Here is a 20,279-nt window from a genome sequence, read left to right as displayed (position 1 = left end):
TGTCCTGGTAACAGGATGTGAGAGCTCCAAAGATGCCCATAATCAAAGTAATTACACAACCAGCCAATTCGGGCATATCAAAACAAAACTAGAAGCTAGGACACAGAAAGCAAATATAAAATAAATAAATATAATAACTTACTGATGGCTCGGAGAAAACAGTCAATATCAAATCACATATAAAAGCAGACCATGATGGGTTCAGTAAGCGATCAAAACAAAGAACCAAGAAGCCTCCCAGAGGAAGATAAAAAGTTGGAATTACCGAAGATAGAATTCAAAAGATTAACATACAGAGCTCTTGAAGAGAGCCAAGCCAAGGAACACACAGGCAAAGCAACAGAGAAATTTAAGAAGGTTATACAAGAGCATAATGACAAATTTTACAGGCTACAAGAATCCATACAGAGACCCCAAACAGAAATCCAAAAGATTAATAATAAAATTTCAGATTAGACAACTCAATAGGAAGTCATAGGAGCAGAATCGAAGCAATGAAAGTCAGAATTTGTGACACTGAAGGTAAAACACAAGACAGCAATTTATTTGAGGAAAAATCAGATAAAAGAATTAAAAAAAGTGAAGAAACCCTAAGAATTATGTGGGACTCTATCAAGAGGAACAACCTGAGTGACTGGAGTACCAGAACACAGAGAAACAACAGAAAATACAGAGAGAATTAGAAACCCTGGTGCCTCAGTGGTTAAGTGCTATAGCTGCTAACCAAAAGGTCAGCAGTTCAAATGCGCCAGGTGCTCCTTGGAAACTCTATGGGGCAGTTCTACTCTGTCTTATAGGGTCGCTATGAGTCAGAATTGACTCGATGGCACTGAGTTTGGTTTTTTGGTTTGACAGAGAGAATTGTTGAAGATTTGTTGGCAGAAAACGTCCCTGATATTGTGAAAGACGAGAAGACACCTATCCAAGAAGCTCATTGAACTCCACGCAGGGTAGATCCCAAAAGAAAGTCACCAAGACATAAAATCAAACTTGCCAAAACCAAAGATAAAGAGAGAATTTGAAGAGCAGCTAGGGATAAATGAAAAGTCATCTGCAAAGGACAGTCAGTAAGACTAAACTCTGACTACTCGGCAGAAACCACGCAGGCAGGAAGGCAATGGGATGACATATATAAAGTCTTCAAGGAAAAAAATTTGCCAGCCAAGAATTATATATTCAGCAAAACTGTCTCTCAAATATGATGGCAAAATTAGGGCATTTCCAGATAAACAGAAGTTTAGGGAATTTGTAAAAACCAAACCAAAATTATAAGAAATACTAAAGGGAGTCCTCCAGTTAGAAAACCAATAAGATCAGAAAACAACCCAAGACTAGAACACAGAAAAATCAGATATCAACCCAGATAGGGAAATCACAAAAATAAATCAAAGCTAAAACACTGAAAATAGGGAAACAGAGATGTCAATATGTAAAAGATGACAACATTAAAACAAAAAGAGGGACTAAGTAGTGTAGTCATAGAACTTTCATATGGAGAGGAAGTTAAGGCAATATCAAGAAATAAAAGATTGGTTTAAACTTAGAAAAATAGGGCTAAATATTAAGATAACCACAAAGGAAACTAACAATCCTATACATTGAAATAAAAAAGAAGAAAAACACAAAGACTCAGCAAATACAAAATCAGCAGCAATATAAAAGACTAAAATACATAAAGAAAAATGACTCAGCACAGAAAATTGAGCGGAACAAAGAAACTGTCAACAAAAACAACACACACACACACAAATACATCAAAATGACAGCACTAAACTCAAACCTATCAACAGTTACAACAAATGTAAATGGACTGAATGCACCAACAAAGACAGAGAGTGGCAGAATGCATTAAAAAAACACAATCTGTCTATATCACCTTAGACTCAAAGATACAAACTAAAACTCAAAGGATGGAAAAAAATATATTAAGCAAACAACAATCAAAAAAGAGCAGGAGTGGCAACATTAATCTCTGAAAAAATAGACTTTAAAGCAAAACCCACCACAAAGGATAAGGAATGACATTATATAATGGCTGAATGGTCAATACACTAGAAGGACATAACCGTAATAAGTATTTACACACCCAATGACAGGGCTCCAAAATACATAAAACAAACTCTAACAGCACTGAAAAAAAAATATGCAGCTCTACATTAATAGTAAGAGACTATGACGCATCACTTTCAGTGAAGGAAAGAACATCCATAAAGAAGCTCAACAAAGACACTGAATATCTAAATGCCACAATCAACCAACTTGACCTCATAGACATACACAGAACACTCCACCTAACTGCAGCCAAGTATGCTTTCTTTTCCAATGCACATGGAATATTCTCCAGAATAGACCACATATTAGGCCAAAAAGCAAGCCTTAACAGAATCCAAAACATCAAAATATTACAAAGCATCTCTTCTGACCATAAAGCCATAAAAGTAGAAATCAGTAACAGAAAAAGCATGAAAAAAAAAATCAAATGCATGGAAACTGAACAACACCTTGCTCAAGAACCACTGGGTTATACAAGAAATCAAGGATGGAATAAAGAAACTCACAGAATCAAATGAGAATGAAAATACATCCTACCGAAACCTTTGGGACACAGCAAAAGCAGTGCTTAGAGGTCAACTTATAGCAATAAATGTACACATACAAAAAGAAAGGCCAAAATCAAAAAATTAACCCTACAACTTGAACAAATAGAAAGAGAGCTGCAAAAGAAGCCCATGGGCACCAGAAGAAAGGAAATAATAGAAATCAAAGCAGAAATAAATGAAATATAGAATAGAAAAATAATTCAAAGAGTTAACGGGACCAAAAGGTAATTTCTTGAAAAAAATCAACAAAATTGATAAACCACTGGCCAAAGTGACAAAAGAAAAACAGGAGAGGAAGCAAATAACCCAAATAAGAAATGAGATAGGTGATATCACAGCAGACCCAGCTGAAATTAAAAGAATCATAACAGAATACAATGAAAAACTGTACTCCAACAAATTTGAAAACGTAGAGGAAATGGACAAATTTCTAGAAACACACTAGCTACCTAAACTAACACAAATTGAGGTATAACTAAATAAACCTATAACAAAAGAGAAGATTAAAGAGGTAATTAAAAAACTCCCCCCAAAAACCCTGGCCCTGGTAGCTTCATTGGAGAATTCTAGCAAACTTTCAGAGAAGAGTTAACACCGCTACTACTAAAGGTATTTTTCAGAGCATAGAAAAGGATGGAATACTTCCAAACTCATTTTATGAAGCCAGCATAACCCTGATACCAAAACCAGGTAAAAACAACACAAAAAAAGAAAATTACAGACCTATATCCCTCATGAACATAGACACAAAAAGCTCAAAATTCTAGCCAATAAAATTCAACAACATAGCAAAACATAATTCACATGACCAAGTGGGGTTCATGCCTGTTATGCAGGGATGTTTCAACAGTAGATAAACAATCAGTGTAATCATCACATAAATAAAACAAAAGACAAGAATCACCTGATCTTATCAATTGATGCAGAAACGGCATTTGACAAAGTCCAACGCCCATTCATGATAAAAACTCCCAGAAAAATAGGAATAGAATGGAAATTCCTCAACATAATAAAGGGCCTTTATACAAAGCCAATAGCTAACATCATCCTAAATGGAGAGTCTGAAAGCCTTCCCCGTGAGAACAGGAACCAGACAAGGATGCCCTTTATCACCACTCTTATTAACATTATGCTGGACGTCATAGCCAGAGCAATAAGGCAAGAAAAAGAAATAAAGGACATCCAAATTGGTAAGGAAGAAATAAAAGTATCTCTATTTGCAGGTGATATGATCTTATACACGGAAAACCCTGGAGAATCCTCAAGAAAACTACTCAAACTAATAGAAGAGTTCAGCAAAGTATCAGGATGCAAGATAAACACAAAAATCAGTTGGATTCCTCTACATCAACAAAAAGAACTTGAAAAAGGAAATCACCACATTAATACCATTTACAATAGCCCCCAAGAAGATAAATACTTAGGAATAAGTCTAACAGGAGACGTAAAAGACCTATACGAAGAAGACTACAAGACACTACTGCAAAAAATCAAAAGAGAACTACATAAGTGGGAAAGTATACCTTACTCATGGATGGGTAGACTCAACATCGTGAAAATGTCAATTCTACGCAATTCAATCTACAGATACAATGCAATCCTGATCCAAATTCCAACATTTTTTAATGAGATGGTGAAGCAAATCACTTAACTTCATATGGAAAGGGAAGAAGTCCTGGATAAGTAAAGCATCACTGAAGAAGAAGACCAAAGTGGGAGGCCTCACTCTACCCGATTTTAGAACCTATTATACCACCATACAAATCAAAACAGCCTAGTACTGGTACAACAACAGATACATAGACCAATGGAACAGAATTGAGAATCCAGACATAAATTCACCTATCTAGGAGCAGCTGATATATGACAAAGGCCCAAAGTCTGTTAAACAGGAAAAAGAACAGTCTCTTTAACAAATAGTGCTGGTATAACTGGATATCCACCTGCAAAAAAATGAAACAAGACCCATACCTCACACAATGTACAAAACCTAACTCAAAATGGATCAAAGACCTAAATATAAAATCTAAAATGATAAAGGTCATGGAAGAAAAAATAGGGACAATGCTAGGAGCCCTAATACATGGCATAAACAGAATACAAAATGTGACTAACAATGTACAAATACCAGAAGAGAAACTAGATAACTGGGATCTCCTAAAAACCAAACACTTAAACTCATCAAAAGACTTCACCATAAGAGTAAAAAGACAACCTACAGACTGGAAAAAAAATTTTGGCTATGACATATCTGATCAGGGTCTAACCTCTAAAATCTACGAGATACTGAAAACCTCAACAACAAAAAGACAAATAACCTAATTAAAAAATGGGCAAAGGATATAAATAGGCACTTCACCAAAGAAGACCTTCAAGTGGCTGACAGATACATGAGGAAATGCTCACTATCATTAGCAATTAGAGAAACGTAAATCAAAACTTTAGTGCGACACCATCTCATCCCAACAAGGCTAACATTAATCCAAAAAACACAAAATAATAAATGTTGGAGAGGTTATGGAGAGACTGGAACACTTATACACTGCTGGTGGGAATGTAAAATGGTATGACCACCTTGGAAAACGATTTGGCACTTCCTTAAAAAACTAGAAATAGAAGTATCATAGGATCCAGCAATCCCACTCCGAGAAATATATCGTAGAGAAATAAGAGTCGTCACATAGGCAGACATACGCACACCCATGTTCACTGCAGCATTGTTCACAATAGCAAAAGATGGAAACAACCTAGGTGCCCACGAACAGACGAATGGATAAACAAATTATGGTACATACACATAATGGAAAACTATGCAACAAGAAAGAACAATGAGAAATCCACAAAACATCTCACAACATGGATGAATCTGGAAGGCATTATGCAAAGTGAAATTATCCAGTCACGAAAGGATAAATACTGTACGAGACCACTATTGTAAGAACTCAAGAAAAGGTTTAAACACAGAAGAAAACATTCTTTGACAGTTATGAGGATGGGGAGGGAGGGAGAGGGGAATTCACTAAAGATATGTAGACAAGAATTATATTAGGTGAAGTAAAGGACAACACACGATACAGGGGAAGTCAGCACAACTGAACTAAACCAAAGCTAAGAAGTTTCCTGAACACAACCAAACACTTTGAGGGACAGAGAGTAGGGGCAGGGGCCTGAGGACAATGGTTTTGGGGGACATCTAGTTCAATTGGCATAACAAAGTTTATTAGGAAAATGTTCTGCATCCTACTTTGGTGAGTGGAGTCTGGGGCCTTAAAAGCTTGGGAGCAGCCACTTAAGATGCATGAATTGGTCCCAACCCATCTGGAGCAAAGGAGAATGAAGAACACCAAAGACACAAGGAAAACATAAGCCCAAAAGACAAAAGGGCCACATAAACCAGAGACTCTACCAGCCTGAGACCAGAACTAGACGGTGCCTGGCTACAACCAATGACTGCCTTGACAGGGAACACAACAGACAGTTCCCGACGGAGCAGGAGAATATTGGGGTGTAGAACTAAAATTCACGTAAAAAGACCAGACTTAGTGGTCTGACTGAGTTTACAGGAACCTCAGAAGACATGACCCCCGAACTATCTGTTAACCCAGAATTAAAACCATTCCCGAAGACAACTCTTCAGACGAAGGTTAGACTGGACTATAAAATGTAAAATACTAGTTAAGGGCATGCTTCTCAGTTCAAGCAGATACACGAGACTACCTGGGCAGCTCCTGTCCGGCAGCAGGATGAGAAGGCAGAAAGGGACAGGAGCTGGCTGAATGGACATGGGAAATCTGGGGTGGAAAGGGAGTGTGTGCTGTCACATCAGAGGAATTGCAACTAGGGTCACATAACAAAACATGTATAAATTTTTGTAGGAGAAATTAACTTGAGCTGTAAACATTCACCTAATGCACAATTAAAAAAAAAAAAAACTCTCCTAAGTTTGTATACTGGTTGTTCCTCTGAAGTCCAGTACCCACTGGCACTGTACTCGGCCCACTCAGACTTCTGAAATGCTGGTATTACCATTTAACATGCGCTGTTTTTTAATCCAAATTCTGCACAGTTAAGAATAGAAAAATGATGTCTAATACAGTTTAAATCAAGAATTAGGAAATAGGCTTCGAAGACCTTTTAGCTGTTCTGCTAACTTTGGACTAAGGCTTCAGAAGTCTTGGTTCCCTATTTTAACAACTTAAAAGTAAGCAAGTGTCTTACTTTCTGCAAACAGGGGTGTGTGTTGGAGTAAAGTTCATGCCGTCTTTTTCACACCTGTCAAATATACAAAAATTCAGAATGAGGGGTTAGGAATAGGAAAACAAACCAAAACACCGTAGTACGTATGTACAAACTGTTCCTTATTCAACATCATGTTTCCCTGGCTTGTTAGAGTGTGATGTTTTAAAATATAGTATAGTTTAAAGTAGTTTCAAAGTCTGAAATTCCATGCTTTTTGAATTTTCCTAAGGCTTTCTTCCTCATTATTACGATTAAAAAAAATCAGAAAGGTGTTGAAGATTTGGATGAATAAGCAAATCCAGGAAGAAAAGCCTTCTTAGTATGCACGTTAATTATAACAACGCAAAACAAATTGAGTCTTTTTGCTGAAATTATAAGAGAGTGAGATTCAGAAGTTTCTAATAAGCAAGTAATGTTGTTAGGTGCCATCGAGTTGATTTTTGACTCATAGTGACCCCATGGGACAGAGCGGAACTCCCCCATAAGGTTTTCTAGGCTGTAATCTTGGGAGCAGATCACCAGGTCTTTCTCCCATGGAGTTGTTGGGTGGGTTGGAATCACCAACATTTGGTTAGCAGCTGAGTGCTTAACCATCGTACCACCAGGGCATGAGATCGCTATGAGTCACAACTGACTCCATGGCAATGGATTTAACCACTATGACAAATTATAGATAAATATAAACCCTCTGATACTCTTTATTTGGTGTGTTGTCTTTATGGCTTTATTTTAGCAAGAGAAAAAAAAAAAACATACAAGCTTTAAAAGGTTCATTCACAATCTCCTTGCCAATTGATTAACATAAAATCTTCAATTCTTCTACTTTGAACGATCTTACCATTGACATTTTCAGGAAGATAAACCTCATAGTTAGGGAGGGAACACTATGTTATTACGAAGAGAGGGGAGTGTACTAGCTTTGCTGAATGCTTTCTTATCAAGCATGCTTTGTCAATCCATTCTGACTTTGAACAAGTCAAGAGATGTAATGTTCTGTTCTTGTGTTTGTCTACCTGGTATAACCCATTGTTGTCAAGTCAATTCCAACTCATAGCGACCCTAAAGGACAGAATAGAACTGCTCCATAGGGTTTCCAAGGAGCAGCTGATGGATATGAGCTGCTGTCCTTTTGGTTAGCAGCAGTAGCGTGCCATAGCTCTTAACCACTGTACTACCAGGGCCCTACCTGGTAGTACAGTGGTTAAGAGCTATGGCACGCTACTGCTGCTAACAAAAAAGATTATGTATTTAATAATCTTCAGTCCTCTGGGAAAGAACTTCGTCAAAAAGAATGAAAAGAGATAATCATCACTGTTAACATCATATACCATTTTCCTGCTCAGCACCCCGTAGTGCCTTTCTCTCCTTCCTCCTTGAAATCATCCATTTGGCTTCCAAGATTCCACATGTTCCTGGTTTTCTTTCTTCCTCACTGGTCACTGCTTTTCGCTCTTGCTAGTTCTTCCTTGTCTTTATCTACATTCATTGCCTTGGTGATCTCATGCAGTCTCATGGCTTTAAACACCATGCAGACACAAGTTTTTCAAATGTACAACTCCAGTCCTGAATCATCACCCCAGACCCATATATCTAACTGCCTACTCACTATCTCTGCCTGGATGTCTAACAGGTTCTCAAGCTTAACAAGCTCAAAACTGAGCTCCTAAGATATACTTCCCACCACCAAAACCTGCTTTCTCTTGGAATTCTACATTCCAGTAATTACTAATTCTATCTGGCCAGTTGCTTAGGACAAAAAAAAAAAAAAAAAAATTGGTTGGAGAAATCTGTACTCCTGTCTTACATACTACATTCAAACCATTAGCAAATCCTGTTGGCTCTACCATCAAAATACTTAGTACCTGGCAACTTTCATCACCTATGCCATAATTATCCTGGTCCAATCCACTATTATCTCTTGTCAGATGACTACAATAGCCTTTTAACTGGTATCCCTGCTTCCACCCTTAACTCCAACTCCTACAGTCTATTCTCAGCACACCAGATAAAGTGATCCTTTACAAATCAAAATATGAAACTAATGTGCTCAGAAAGTCAGTCTTTATCTACCCTGGCCTAGGAAGTCCTATGTGATCTAGCCACCCAATTATCTCTAGGATCTCTACTACTCTTTCCTTTGCTCATTGCTCCAAAAACAATGACCTCTTTACTGTTCCTCAAACATACTGGACTGACTTTTACTTCAGGGCCAGTGTACTTGCACTTCTCTTTGCCTAAAATGCTCTTTCCCCGTTTATCTATGTGGCTTGCTCCCTCTCTTCCTTTAGGGCTCCAATGCCATTTTCTTGGTGAAGTCTTCCCTGACCCCTCTGGGATTCCCTTACCTACCTTCTCTACTTTACTTTTCTCCATAACACTTATCATCATCGAAAATACAAGTGTTTGGACATACTATTTATCTTATTTATTGTGTTGCCCCACAAAGGAACGTGGAAACTCACTAAGGGCAGGGATTTTTACCTACTGTGTTCACTGCTGCATCTTCAGTACCTAAAATAGTGCCTAGCTTGTAGTAGGCGTTCAATAAATATTTACTGGAAAGAAATTTTAAAACCCTCAGTATGAATTTGAAAGACTGTTACTTAAACATCCTTTTCTTCTATTGATCAGTCTATCTATTCAATCTAGCTAGAAAATGTGTTTCTGACTCTCCTATCCATTGCTTTCTCCCATAGCCAACCCCTGAAATATGTCATCTGTCTTTTTCTGGAGCACCCTCCCTAATTCTCCCCTTTAAAATGATTCCTTACTCTCTTCCTTCAAACTCACCTCTTTCCACAAAGCTTCTTCAAATTTGGTCAATTTGCCTCTTGTCAAAAAGAACCTAGAAAATAAAAATGGCTATTGGGTTGGTATGATAGGATTATGAGTGACATCTTAAAAAATAAATTCTACCATTCTAAAACTATTTAAAGGAGCCCTGGTGATGTAATGGTTAAGTGCTCAGTCGCTAACTGAAAGGCTGGCAGTTTGAACCTACCCAAATGCTATGCAGGAGAAAGAACTGGTGATCTGCTTCCATAAAGATTAACCAAAAAAACAAGAACTCCAAACCTGTCACCATTAAGTCGATTTCGACTCATAGCTGCCCTATAGGACAGATGAAAAGCTGTTGGATTTGAATTGCTGACCTTTAGGTTAGCAGCCAAGGGCTTAACCACTGTGCCATCAGGGCTCCCCACAAAAATTACAGCCTAGGAAGCTCTATGGAGCAGTTCTACTCTGTCACATGGCGTACCCATGAGTCAGAATCAACCGTACAGCACCTAACGACAATGATAAAACTATTTAACAGTAACTCGGCACTTTAGAAGAGCCTTTTTAACAATCTGCAACCTCTCTTCTTTTTCAAAGTGACTGTCCTCACTCCTCCTTCCTATGACTAGTGGACACCTACAAAAATCTGTCTATGCTCACATCTCCTTGAGTTTCACAATCACTAATAATTTGGCTTCCACTATAACAGCTGAACGGAAGTTCCTCTTCTTGGTCAGCAGACATTCAAATTAACAAATTCAAACTGCTCTTTTAGGTCCCCACCCTCCTTCACTCAACAAGTCCCTCCTTGACTTGGGTGCTTAACTCGATAGTGCTGAACACTCGTTTTTAAAAAATACTGCTTTATAGTTGAGAGAGTAGTCTCTGAAATCAAAAAGACCTGGGTTTGAGTCAAAGCTCTGTTCCTTACTAGGTGTGTGAACTTAGGTAAGTTATTTAACCTCTCTAAACTTCATTTGCTTCTTAGCAAATGAATGATCATATATATGCCATTACAATCATAGTATACATGCCATAGGCTGTTGTAAAGATCAAATGAAATAATGGTTATAAGGACTGAGCACAGTGTCGGACAAAATCACTCAATAAATGCAGGCTGTTATTACTACCAAACAAATTTACTCCCTTGGCTCAAAAGGTTCTGTCTTCAACTTTCTTTACTGCTTCCTACCCATTCCTTTGGGAACTTCATATTCCCATGGCTTTTACGATTACTTCTATCATCTAAAACACCCCTTGACAACTACTTGTTGAATGGATAAATGATATCTCTTTCAATCTCCTGATTTGAATTTCCAACTACATACTGGACGTTTTCACCTCTACGTTCCACTGGAGCTTCAGGTGCTTAACTTAAAAAAAGAAGTCACTCAAGTAACACATGATTTTTTGTAGCTCCTCAAATCTAGCATTTGCCAAACCTAAAACACCATCTTTTTCACCCAAACATGCCCCTTGTTTCCTATTTTAGTTACTAATTCTTCATCTGAGCAACCTGAGCTTGAAAATCTAAATTCCTCATTTGATTACTCCCTCTCTTGACCCTCCCATCATTATGAACATCCTGTACATTCTACATTCTCAATAACCATGTTAATTCAGGATCTCAATACGTATTACCCAAACAATTACAATAGCTTAACTTTTCTATCCAGCCCTTATCTCCCATGAACTAGCCTCATATAATCATAAAATTCATCAGTGGCTCCTCATAGTCTAAAGAATTACATCAAAGCCTAGAATTCATGGCTTTCTATTCAAGGGCCAAACCTCTCTCTCCTGCAGCTACACTCCTAAAAATACCCTGTTTCCACTTAAGTTTCTTGCATCCACATCTTTGTTCAGGAGCTTCCCACCCACTGGAACATAAACAAAACATGTTGTCTTCAAGTCAATTCTGACTCATAGTGACCCTATAGTTCTACCCTATAGAGCAGAACTGTCCCATAGGGTTTCCAAGGAGCGGCTGGTGGATTCAAACTGTCGACCTTTTGCTTATCAGCTGAGCACTATCACCGCTGTGCCACCAGGGCTTAAATACTACGGCCTTCATATTTTTCCTGACCAACCCGTCCAAAATGATCTATCAAAGTGATCTAACTGGAAAAGAACTGCATTTGTAATTCTTTAAAAGACAGTTAACATATTAGAGCTCTCTGTTGCTATCATTCTCTCATTACAGCTATGTTCCCTGCGAGACAGAAACCGTCTTACTCATTGTATCTTGCAACGAGCCAAGCACAATGCCCTTGTTTTACAGACAAATAAATGGCTTTCAGCTAGTTTCTATCCTTCTATCCTGTAATAACCTTGTTTAGGTACACTGTTTTATAGCTTGTCTACTTAGAATTAACATTTGTTTAGCACTTCGGTATTTATTATATTTGTCCTCACAAGTCTGTGGATTTTTTTTTTTTTAATCTCTTATTTCACAAATCAGGAAACTGAGGCTTAGACTAGCACGAAGTTAGGGAATATCGGAATCCAGCTCCACGACGTCCAAATCACGTACTGCTTTTTCCATTTCATCTCGTTCTTGACTCCCTCATTGCTATAGCACCCCTAGTCCTCTGGCACCACCGAGGTGTTTTTTTTAGAAGATTCTAACTTTCCTCTTCTGGTCTCCAGCTCACGTCCCTCTCTTCCGCATTGCTTCCCCAGTTTCTTCTCCTTCACCACGTTTTCTTGTAAAGGCCCCAATCCCTCCCGCCCGAAACCCAAAACTTCATACTTACGCCACGCCAACCCTCGGAGTTAGAGAGGCTAACCGAAAAACAAAAGTTAAATCAGGTAGTGTCGCGGCGCCACTGAGTGTTCACAAATCCGCCCAATCGCGCACGAGGTTACATGGCCCTATTGACTGCTCACCAATAAAAAGGCTATTTACACAGAGGCTCTCCCCTTCGAGTTGCCGCGCAGAGGTCGCCGGGTAGTGTAGTTTTTCTTTGTACACTGCTCTCTGGCGGAGGGCTGCAAGGCAAGTCATTCTCCCACTGGTAGGGAAGTGAGATTTTCGAGGTCAGAGCGCCTTAGTTCTAGATACGTACAGCTTAAGCTTGCTCAACTACTTTGTTTTCATGAAAAATGAAAATAAGCATGGAATGGATCTAGGAGCACTTTAGTGTTGTACTATTATATGGTGTTACTTCCAAACATGTCTCAAGAAGGTTAAGATTCTTTAAAAAAAGAAAAATAGTCTCTTCTTAAATGACATAGTAGCCTAGAACTGCAGTAAGATATGAGGTTCAATAAAATCCCATATACAAACACTTTCAGGGAATATTTCTGTTTCAGTTAGTCTTTTTGTAACAAACCACCTCAAAATGTACTGGTTGAAAATAAATTTATTAGCACAATGGAATTTTCTCATGAGATTGGTGGTGTTTTTTTTGATTTTTTAATATCGTATAATGATATGTATCATCATTGGGAAGATCTGTGTAAGTCAGTGAACCACTATTTTCCAAATGACCAATGCATGATGCTACGAAATTGTGAATGGGTAAAAAATCCATTCGAGGACAAGGTTGACTACCGCTTTAATGTAACAGAATAGAAAAGTTAATTCAAATACTTTTAGATTCCACATTGCTATCATTTAAGAAACTACAATTATCTGAAAGTGCTAGTAAAATATTTTTTCCTTTTTCCATCAACATATCTGTGATGTCGGATTTTCTTCATATATTTCAACCAAAACAACATATCCCAATAGATTGAATGCAGAAGCAGATATGAGAACCCAACTCCATCCTACTAAGCCAAATGTTAACTTTTAAAAATGTAAACCAATGCCACTCTTCTCACTAAATTTTTAGTCCTGGAAAATATAGTTATTATTCATAAAAATGTGCTGTATTAACATGTAATGGATTTATTATTTTTAAATGAGTAAATATTTCTTAGTTTCAATTTCCAATATGGTAAACATCAATATATATATAATCCACATTAAGCATGAGTTTTTTGGGGTTCTCAACAATTTTTAACACTGTAAAGTGGTCCTGGTTTGTGAGCCACTGCTAAAAACTATACTTGAAATGAATGGCATTTCTTTAAAAAAATGCAGTACCTTTGGCTTTTCGCTATCTGTAACTAGCTCTCCCTCAATTAACCTGACTTTGTGGGTTGTTTTTTTTTTTTTACTTTTTTTTGTGCTTTAGGTGAAAGTTTACAGCTTAAGTTAATTCTTCATTCAAAAGTTTATACACATATTGTTTTGTCACATAGGTTGCAATCCCCACAATATGACAGTATGCTCCCCCTTTCCACCCTGGGTTCCCTGTGTCCATTCATCCAGTTCCTGTCTCTTCCTGCCTTCTTGTCCTCCCTTTGGACAAGAGATGCCCATTTGGTCTCGGATATTTGATTGAACCAAGAAGCACATTCCTCATGGGTATTTTTTGCTTTATAGGCCTGTTTAAGCTTTGTCTGAAAAGTGGGCTTCAGGAATGATTTCAGTTTTGGGTTAACAGAGCTTCCGGGGGCCATAACTTCAGGGGTTCCTCCCGTCTCTGTCAGACCATTAAATCCGGTCTTTTTAAGTAAACTTGAATTCTGTTCTACCGAATTTGTGTGGTTTTATTGCATATTAAAAAAAAACTTGAAAACCACAGCCTGGAGAAGTGACTGTCAGAGTTAGGTATTCATTTCATTCTATTTCAGCACTCAGGGCAGTAAATTTTAAATGACTACATGATGCTCAGAAACCCTGGTGGCATGGTGGTTAAGAGCTACAGCTACTAACCAAAATGTCAGCAGTTCAAGTCCACCAGGAGTTCCTTGGAAACTCTATGAGGCAGTTCTACTTTATCCTATAGGGTCACTATGAGTTGGAATCAACTCAATGGCAACAGGTTTCGTTTGGTTTTACATAATGCTCTAATATTATTCAATTATTTTCAAGGAATGTTTAAATAATGAAAAAAAAAAAAAAAACACCTTTAATCTACAGCTATACTCAATTGTCCTACCCGGAGATCCAAATAGAATTGTGACAGTCAATTTAACGTCCCGTGCGCAGAATGCTAGTGTAATCCAAAACAAACTAAACCCATTGCTATCAAGTCAATCGATCCATAGTGACCCTATAGGACAGAGTAAAGCTGTCCCATAGGGTTTCCAATGAGTGCATGGTGGATTTGAACTGCCAGCCTTCTGGTTAGCAGCCATAGCTCTTAACCACTATGCCACTAGGGTTTCCAAATGCTAGCATAGGAGCTGATAAAACACAAGTTTTCGATATTTACAATAGTGATTCTGAAAGTGGTGGGCAAGAGGATGGAGTAGGGCATAGTGGGTCATCCACCCTCCCTGAGAGGAGCATCAGAAACTAGGCAGATGAGACTGCAGTTTTTTCCATCCCCACCAGAGTTTGATTCACCCCGTCTCTTTCAGACTCACTGCCAGAATAGGCAACTGCTACAGATTTCTCAGGAGTACTGAGGCAGGTTAAAATGATTGAGAATCATTACTCTATGATTTTAAATTCCACTAGGGAGACAGTTCAAAATAATACGTAAGTAAACTTAAAAGAATAACAGGAAATAATAGGGATGATTAAAGCTTTTAGGAATTTGTGCTTATACTGAGGGTCTATCAGGGCCTCACTGCTCTATTAAGAAGTTTAAAGCAAATTTATGTAACAGATTTGCCATTTCAACCTTTTTTGCATGTACGATTGAATGTTAATTATGTTCATCATCTTGTACAACCATCACTACTACCCATTTCCGACTTTTTCTGTCACTTTAAACAGAAATTCATATTTTAATTGCCATCTGCCAGTCCTATGGTTCCTGTCACTCATACTGCTGCCCCCTACTTGTGCCACCTCTAGTGTCACAGCTCTTGACCTGTATTACAGCTCTTTTAGGAGGTTCCCTCCTCTCTCGCTCTCCTTGCTTCTCTCTAAACCTCTGTCAGGTTGGCTGTTTATATAACCAAGCTCCTTAACAATTTCATGGCATGGCCCTCCCAAGAGGATCACAAACCAACCAATTCCTGAAAGTTGCTCAATCCTTTCGACTGGTTTTACACACCCGATTTGCACAGTAAATTGACCAATTCCCGCAAGGTGCGTAAAATATACCAATCACACAGCATACAGGAGCCCAACAAATTATGTTGAGCAGAATTATAAACCCAAGGCCACAAAGGCCATATGTGAGGAGAAACCTACTGCACTGCACCAATAGAATATCGCAAAAATGATCTTGCGCACTGTGGAGTCTAGGCCATAGGCCTAGGCTTCCACTCTCATCCTCTTGGAACCCTGAGTCTACCATGTTGTGAAAAAGCCCAGCCTACCCTTCTGAGGATAAGAAGCCACGTGGAGAATTGAGGCTTCTCAGGTAATAGCCATCATCAGTTGCCTGACAGGTGGGTGAGACCATTCTGAACCCTCCAACCGCAGCCAAGTCAGATGACCGTAGTTGTGAGTTATCCCAAGTGAGATCACGAGAACACCAGATTGCCACCCACAGAATTGTGATAATAGTTTTTATTTTTAACCACTAAGTTTTGGAGTGGTTTGTTACATAATAAAGGCTAACTGAAACAGAAATATCCCCTGAAAGTTTTGTGTATGGGGTTTAGGCTTGTGGCTATGAGTGGGCATTAACTTTCGTGGAAGCTATAACCAAATGGAAGGATATTACATATGTCACATCCTGGTAGAGTTTCAAATAAAATTTGGTATATATAAAAATGTAGGATGAGGCAATGAAACACAAGGCAGTTGATCCCGTAAATCCATTTATTTATTTATTCATTTAACAGATATTTATTGCATGTCTTCTATGCACCAAGCACTATTCCAGGAGCTGAGGCTACAAGGGTCATTAAGACAAACACTGTCCCTGCCTTTGTGTAGCTTACAGTCTAATTGAGGAAGAAAGGCAGTTAAACAAACAATTTCAAACAGTTTCATAAGGAAGTACAGGTTGCTGTTGAGTAACCTAATTTAGAGGACTAGGGAAGGGTTTCCAGAGGAAGTGATATTTAAGCTGATATGAGTTTACCAGGAACTGGGTATATGAAGTTGTGGGGATTGGGTGGGGTCAGGGGAGTACAAAAATGTTCCAGACAGAGGAAGCCTTATCTGTGAAGGTTCACAGATGAGACAAAGCACAGGATGTGTAAGAAATCACAAAAACCTTTTTGGAGTAAATGCAAAATCATACATGATATAAGAAGCATGAGACAGTAAGGCAGCAGATAACACAGAAGTTCAGAGTTATCAAGAGTTTGGAGATGGGAAATTGACATGATGAATTCTGGGTTTTAGACAAAGCAATGTGACTAATGAAAGGAGAGGAATTTGAGAGAGGTCAAGAAATGAACTGTTAATACAGTTCAAGTGAGAGAGAATTTAAACAGTGGTAAAGAGACTCGACGGCAGGGGGTCAAAGAGGATGGAGAGACATGGGTGGATTTAACATTTTTGGTGATAGAATCTCCAGGCTTGACACACAATTGTACATGGGGGTTAAGGAAGCAGGAGTTAAGGATTATTTCTGGCTCGGGTAACTGGGTAGATGGATGCAGTCATCCACAGAAGCTGGGAGCACTGAAGAAACAGTGGGGAGTGATGACTTTAAAGTACCTTTGAGTTAACCAAGGGGAGTGGTTTAGTAGGTACCCAGATGTACTGGCTTGAAACTCAGGAGAAAAGTCTAGGCTGGAAATACAGATTTGTAAGTCATCAGCCTATATTTGGCAATTTAGATCCTGGAAATGGCTGAGACTGCATTGAGAGTATGTACATCTGAGAAAGGGACCTAGGAAGAAATTAGCCTACATGTAAGTATTTCATCCCCCACAAGTCTGTCAGTCTGTTGTACTGTGGGGGCTTGTGTGTTGCTGTGATGCTGGAAGCTATGCCACCAGTATTCAAATACCAGAGGGTCACCCATGGCAGACAGGTTTCAGCTGAGCTTCCTGACTAAGACACATCAATATCCATGGAAGCAGAGTCAAGAAATCAAAAGATGCATTGCATTGGGCAAATCTGTTTCAAAGGACCTCTTAAAGTGTTAAAAAGCAAAGATGTCACTTTAAGGATTAAGGTATGCCTGACCCAAACCATGGTGTCTTCAATCGCCTCATATGCATGTGAAAGCTGTACAATGAATAAGGAAGACCAAAGAATTGACACCTTCCAATTACGGTGTTGGCAAAGAATACTGAATATACTGTGGACTGCCAGAAGAACAAACAAATCTGTCTTGGAAGTGATACAACCAGAATTCTTCTTAGAAGCAAGGATGGTGAGGCTTGTCTCACATACTTTGGACATGTTCTCAGGTAGGATCAGTCCCTGGAGAAAGACATCATGCTTGGTAGAGGGCCAGGAAAAAAGAGGAAGACCTTCAACGAGATGGACTGACACAGTGGCTGCAACAATGGGCTCAAGCTTAACGATTGTGAGGATGACACAGGACCAGGCAGTGTTTCCTTCACGTACATAGGGTCCCTATAAGTCAGAACAGACTCAAAGGCACCTAACAACAACTCTTTCACGGTTTCTTCTTTGGTCCTCTCTACAGCTTGGAGAAGTGGGAGACAGACACTGGTATACAGGTTTTTGACAAGCAACGTTAAGACAGTTGCCATGGCTTTTACAGCAAATTGAGAAAGGCTTATGTAGTGTGTGGTGCCAGACGAAGTGGTTACTGTTAAGATGAGTTGGGAGCTGACTGTCAATTACTGGGAAAGCAAGGAAGAGAGCTGTTGCTTCTATGCGAGACGAAAAGCAATTTCAGGATATTGGTTAAAGCTGGCCTGTAGTACTTGGGGGATGGGTTCCATCCCAACTTGTCAGGGAGAAGGGGTTGCCGAGTGCAATTACTCGAGAGATATTAGCAGTCAAAGGACTAAGAAAATAAGAGAGATGCTGAAACCTGTTACTAGATAAAAGTCAAGTAGGTTAAAACAAGTCACAAAACACCAAGGGCTAGACGAGGCAGTTGAAGCTAGGCCTGGGCTGTTTCCGTGCCCATTTATACACAAAAGGGAACTGGCCCCCTTCTCACCGGAAGCAGAAACTCTGCCCTCCAGTGCATTATACATTCCTCCGCGCCGGAAGAACGCGGCTCGCGTCCTCTCCGACTACTCACTCCCTCCCCTACTTCTCCCAGAGGTGTGTTCGTGGGATCCTGAAGGGTGGGCCGCCTGCAGTCGTCGAGTCCTGCGGAATCTCCGCCGGCGAGGAGAGAAGGACCGACGCTGGGCTGGACGGGAAGGCAGGAAGAAGGAGCGATCGCACAACGAAGCGGCGCGGCGCGGTGGAGGGACTCTGTTTGTCGGGTGTGCGGAGGGATTTGATAGTACATTGACTTCCGGAAAAGTCCTGGCCCTAAGAGGAAAAGCCCCGAAGGAAACAATAACAAACGAGAGAAGGAAGCGTTTCTGTTGTTTCTGTGTTGTGCAGTTCTTACTCGAGAGGATGCGGCTCGGCCCCTGTCAGAGGACGTGAAAGGGCTCGGTGGGCTGTATTCAGCCTTTCGCCACCTGCACCCCCACGGGGGCCCCTGGATATTACCATGGCGGGTGTGGGGCCAGGAGGCTACGCGGCGGAGTTCGTGCCACCACCTGAGTGCCCGGTGTTTGAGCCCAGCTGGGAGGAGTTCACTGACCCACTCAGCTTCATCGGCCGCATCCGGCCTCTGGCTGAGAAAACTGGCATCTGCAAGATCCGACCGCCCAAGGTACCGGAGTCTGCGAGGAGAGAGGGGGAGAAGGGAGACGGGGGGAAGTCCATACGCTTGGTTTGGCTTCACTTTCCTTGTCCTTCATCCCTCATTCTCAGCAACTTGAGGCTAAGTTTCTGGGTGTTTTTTTTTTTTTTTGCCTTGGTTGCATTTGCGGTCTTTATGTAGGGACGTCTGAACGCGAGAAAGTGGTGTCCCTGGGGCCTTTTCGTCTAAAACTTGGGAGCTGATACTTTTCCTTTGGATTGTGGGCAAGGGTAACAAAAGGCTTTAGACCTTTCTTTGGCCAATAAAGTTTTAGAAATACTATGACACGACATGTCATAATCGTCTGCAGTCTTCATTACGGTGCTATTGTAAAAAGTGCCCTTCCGTTGGCTCTTTCATTATCCAAGCACTACTCTTGTTTAGTTTATTAAATATTTGCAGGCCTCCTCCCAGGTATGGAATTCCTTAAGGTAATCTGAGCTCTAGTTGGCCCCTAGGATGGTATCACCAAAGAGGAACCCTAGACTGATTAGTGCTGCATTTACAAAATCTTCCCGGGGAAAGAGAAGCAGCATTTATTTTAAAAATTGAGAGGTTTAGGAAAAACTGGTCAGTAATGGAAGGTGAAGAAAACGTTGAAATCTGTTGGTATTTGGAACCAAGTGTTAAAGATTTACGAATCTCAATTATTCCAAATAACTAGGTTTGCTTGTAGGTTAATTATAATCCTTAATCTTTGATGTGAGGAAAGCAGATATGATCTCTTGTTTGGGGGAGTAAGTGCCCCAAGGGGTTGAATGATTGGTTCAAGGTCAAAAGGTTTATTGGTGTCTGAGTAGCACTGGGGCTTAGGTTTATCCAGTTCTTTTCTTCATCCATTAGACCAGTGATGTTCCTGAATCACCTGCACCAGGGTCAGATGGATGCCTGTTAAGATGCA

The 20,279-nt window shown here is 39.8% G+C and overlaps 2 protein-coding genes across 3 annotated transcripts in view; one reads left to right on the top strand and one right to left on the bottom strand.

The window, feature by feature from the left end:
- Nucleotides 1–12,499, bottom strand: part of CCDC77 (coiled-coil domain containing 77) — a 48,610-nt gene extending 36,111 nt beyond the window's left edge. The window contains exons 1-3 of one of the 2 annotated variants that reach the window (XM_064284756.1): nt 12,374–12,499; nt 9,630–9,684; nt 6,819–6,872 (exon numbers count right to left, since the gene is read on the bottom strand). Coding sequence is in view for 1 of the 2 variants with exons in the window: in XM_010590794.3 (XP_010589096.1) it covers nt 6,819–6,856 (38 nt within the window). In the remaining variant the exon portion in view is untranslated. The remainder of the gene's footprint in view (nt 1–6,818; nt 6,873–9,629; nt 9,685–12,373) is intronic. The other variant, XM_010590794.3, reaches the window with a different exon arrangement.
- A 6,216-nt stretch (nt 12,500–18,715) lies between these two features.
- The window catches only part of KDM5A (lysine demethylase 5A), a 114,549-nt gene continuing 112,985 nt past the window's right edge, over nt 18,716–20,279 (top strand). The window contains exon 1 of the mRNA XM_064284755.1: nt 18,716–19,348. Coding sequence (XP_064140825.1) covers nt 19,184–19,348 — 165 coding nt within the window. The 5' untranslated portion in view covers nt 18,716–19,183. The remainder of the gene's footprint in view (nt 19,349–20,279) is intronic.

The sequence above is a fragment of the Loxodonta africana genome, chromosome 4 (genome assembly GCF_030014295.1).
Source record: "Loxodonta africana isolate mLoxAfr1 chromosome 4, mLoxAfr1.hap2, whole genome shotgun sequence".
Taxonomy (NCBI): domain Eukaryota; kingdom Metazoa; phylum Chordata; class Mammalia; order Proboscidea; family Elephantidae; genus Loxodonta; species Loxodonta africana.
Note: the sequence above shows the minus strand (reverse complement) of the source record. Positions and strands in the feature narration are given on the sequence as shown.